At 48.8% G+C, this 3,581-nt stretch overlaps 1 protein-coding gene across 1 annotated transcript in view; it reads right to left on the bottom strand.

Moving 5' to 3' along the window:
• Window positions 1-23: 23 nt before the first annotated feature.
• TTLL10 (tubulin tyrosine ligase like 10) overlaps window positions 24-3,581 on the bottom strand; it is a 166,930-nt gene continuing 163,372 nt past the window's right edge. The window contains 2 exon segments of the mRNA XM_042479848.1: window positions 24-975; window positions 2,306-2,399. Of these exon segments, the coding sequence (XP_042335782.1) occupies window positions 107-975; window positions 2,306-2,399 (963 nt within the window). The 3' untranslated portion in view covers window positions 24-106.

Genomic DNA, 3,581 nt, shown 5'->3' with positions numbered 1-3,581 from the left:
GGGAAGAAAAACACCGAAACACCTCATGGATAAGGGGCTATGTTTTTCTTGTTGTCCTTTAGAGGAAAAAGAACAAGGGCTTTTCAAATACACAAGCGATCTTGGTTTAAGAGCCGCGGTGGGAGGTCTTTTTGTCTTCGGCGAGCGCATCGTCGCAGCTACGGCTTGGGGCTGCGGCGATGGCTTTGGGGCTGTTCGTCGGGGGCTTGGCGTGGGCCATGAGCTGGCGGAAAGGCTTGGGGAACTCCTGGAAGAGGGGAAGGCTGGGTGGGAGGTTGGACTGGAGGTGGAGGGAGAGCATTTGTGAGCTGGTCAGGGGACCCCCGGCACCATTGCCATTGGGACCCAGCGCCAGTTTGGTCCCAAAGGTCTGCTGGAACCAAGTGGCGTAGGACCTGTCCTTGGAAATGCCTTCAGTGATAGGGATCAGGTTGAGTTTGCCTCTGTCGTCACTCTCCTCAGCCTTGAGGGGTCTTTCCAGGACCTCTGGCGTATGTCGGATGATGTACTGGCTCCCACTGTTGCAGACTTGGTTGCCCCGGAGGACGGCTCTCACCGACGGGCAACAGGAGAGGTTGGGCACGATGGAGATCTGTATCTGGGGCATTGGGAGTGGGTTTCGGGGGACCCCTTTGCTGGGTGCGAGGGAGAGTCCTTCAGGAGGGCCAGCTGTCTCCCCCTTGGCTTCTCCTTTGGGCACCTTCTCCAAAGCTTTGGGCGGCTGCTTCTCTGTCAAGTGGCTACCGCTGCAGCTGCTGGTGGTGTTGGTGGAATTACTGGCGCTGGTACTGGTACTGATCTCAGGTTGGGGCCGATGGTTCTGGAAAGAATGAAGGGAAGTCCTGCTCTTGGACGCCCGCGAGAGTCCAATGTCCGAGGCCGCCCCACTGTAGAGCAGCACAAAGTGGCCCTGGGTCTCCAGCGGAAGGATGCTCTGCTTCTTTTGGATCTTGGTGAAGATCTCAATCACTAGGTCTAGAAAACATGTCCATGATCAGGGCAAAACCAGACATAACCATGACAAGGCACACACACAAACGCACACTGAGAAAAAACACACTAAGAGCCAAGTTAACACACTGACCACACGCACACACTTAGGAGCAAATAAGTTGGCTTACCTCTTCTGGCTTCAATTCTGGATGTTATCTAAGCTAAATCGCCACTGATCTAGCTGGGACGCTGCGGCCTGGATGCATCCTGGGTCGAAGCCTGGCTCAGCCATCACTTATTCAAACTCAGAGATCTTCCAACTTCAAAAATTGGCTGAGTGAGGCTTCAGCTTGGGATACATCAAGGTGGCAGCATCTCGGTTAGATAGCGATTTAGTTATGATAACATCCAAGGGCATCCCGGATCCTGAACTGAAGCCGGAAACGGTAAGACAGCTTATTTGCCCAAGCAATAAGCTCCTTATACATACAGATAGACACATGCACATACATATGCATACAGGCTGATGGACAGATGCACACACTTTAAAGTCTACTAAATTCCACATGCACCCTTCAACTTGGCTTTCACTTATGGTAACCCAAAGACCACATTTACAGATGGATTGATTCAATCAAGGGAGCCATGGCTGATGACCCTTGGAGGCCTCTACTTCATAGGGTCACCATGCGCTGGACCTGCCCTGATGGCAAATAATAACTAGGTGCCAACAGGAGAAGTCATCAAAGATGACCCCTCACTTGCTCAAAGCGAGACACTTGACTACACTGGACATATCCTAGGCACCTGGCAACACATCTCAGGTCTTTGGCAAGACACACTCTGTTCCATACCTTACTAATGTTCTCTGAACAGTGATGTTTCATTTGTTACTATATGAATATAGCAAATTACTATACGAATATGGCATATTGTGCATTTGAGTTGGTCAATAAAGATACCGCTGTTTGGTGGATTTTTCAATGGATTTCCTATATGGCCAATATGGCTATGCCTGGATATTTACCAATATTAGGCCAAAATAAAGCTGCTTCGGGTCACTTTGGCGGTATGCTGTTTAAATGATGCATGCGTCCTAAGAGGCCAGAAGCTGCGCCAAAGCCATGCTCCAGTCCTATGGACTAGAGCACAACTTCTGGCCTCTTAAGATGCGTGTGTCATTTAAACAGCATACCTCCAAAGTGACCCGAAGCAGCTTTATTTTGGCCTGTCTGTTCAGGCCCTAAGCATGCCTGACAAATATTCAGCTTTGTGGAGCCCTATCCACCCAACAATTTCATTCATGCAGATGTTTGCTGATTCCCAGGTTCCAAATCCAACTAAAACTCTCATCGACTCTTTCTATACTTACCCAAGGTCTCATTCACCACCGTGGGAATGATGCCCTTCAAAGCATTACAGTTGGTGTGCAACGCAGGATTGGAATTCATCTCCAGTAGCCATACCTAATTCAAAAATAAAAACCGGGGTGGCGGGGACCCCATTAATTTCTTTAGCTTTGTCCAGAGCTGCAAAGGCCTGGTCTTTGGTATAGGAAACTAATGCTTGGGGTTAAATCCAGACACGTGGGACTGAACAGAAAGACCAAAATAAAGCTGCTTCGGGTCACTTTGGAGGTATGCTGTTCAAATGATGCATGCGTCCTAAGGGTCCGGAAGCCGCGCCAAAGCCATGCCCCAGTCCAAAGGACTGAGCGCACCTTTGGCGCAGCTTCCAGACTCTTCCGGCACATGCATCATTTAAACAGCATACCTCCAAAGTGTTCTGAAGCAGCTTTATTTTGGCCTGTCTATTCGGGCCCCATATTTTCTTTGCATGCCAAAAGCAACACTTTCCTGTCAAAAGCAGGTTCTGCCCACTATTGGCAATATAACTCTACCGTTTCAACCAAATCTGGCCCAAGGGTTGTGTAGCAAATGGCACTAGGGTGGCTGAAGCTCAGAGGAGCGGTAGATCTGCTCTGGGGTTTAGTCCAAACTTTAAAGCAGCCACCCAAGATGCCCAAACTACAGAGGGCCCTTGGTATCTGCTGGGGTTTGGTTCCAGGATCCCCTGTGGATGCCAAAATCCACAGGTCCTATTAAATACAACGGCATAGTAAAATGGTTTCCCTTATATAAGATGGCAAAATCAAGGTTTCCTCTTTGGACAGTTCCAAACCGTGGATGCTTAAATCCATGGTTAAAAAAATTGTGGATATGGAGGGCTGACTGTATTTGGAGGTAAAGGGTCAGGACCGTGCAGGGTTTGTAGCAAAACCCAAAGGGAACCCACCACCCCATTGATATTGGGGCCATCAGCTGCCATTGAATGGGATCAATCCCACCCCACACATATATTAAGCTGCAAAGACCCAAAGGCAGTCGAGTTATTAGACACCTGAGTCAAAAGATGGACTCTCTCCCTCTTTCCCAGACAGCACAAATACAACAAGAAAATGAATCACAGCTTGCTGGCCTTTCATGGCACTCCAAAGTCAATGGCCGAGGCGCCCGCTTCATTCTAACTAATGGTAGGACTGGCTTAAAATAGAATATCAGCAATCCTTCCCTTCCTGCAATGGAGGAGAGTCTGTGACCAATTTCCCGCTTGATGTGATTTATTTGTTCAAACTCAGCTTTATTCTA

Source organism: Sceloporus undulatus, chromosome 7 (assembly GCF_019175285.1).
Source record: "Sceloporus undulatus isolate JIND9_A2432 ecotype Alabama chromosome 7, SceUnd_v1.1, whole genome shotgun sequence".
Lineage (NCBI taxonomy): Eukaryota > Metazoa > Chordata > Lepidosauria > Squamata > Phrynosomatidae > Sceloporus > Sceloporus undulatus.
The sequence above is the reverse complement of the archived record's forward strand: the minus strand, read 5'-3'. Positions and strand labels throughout refer to the sequence as shown.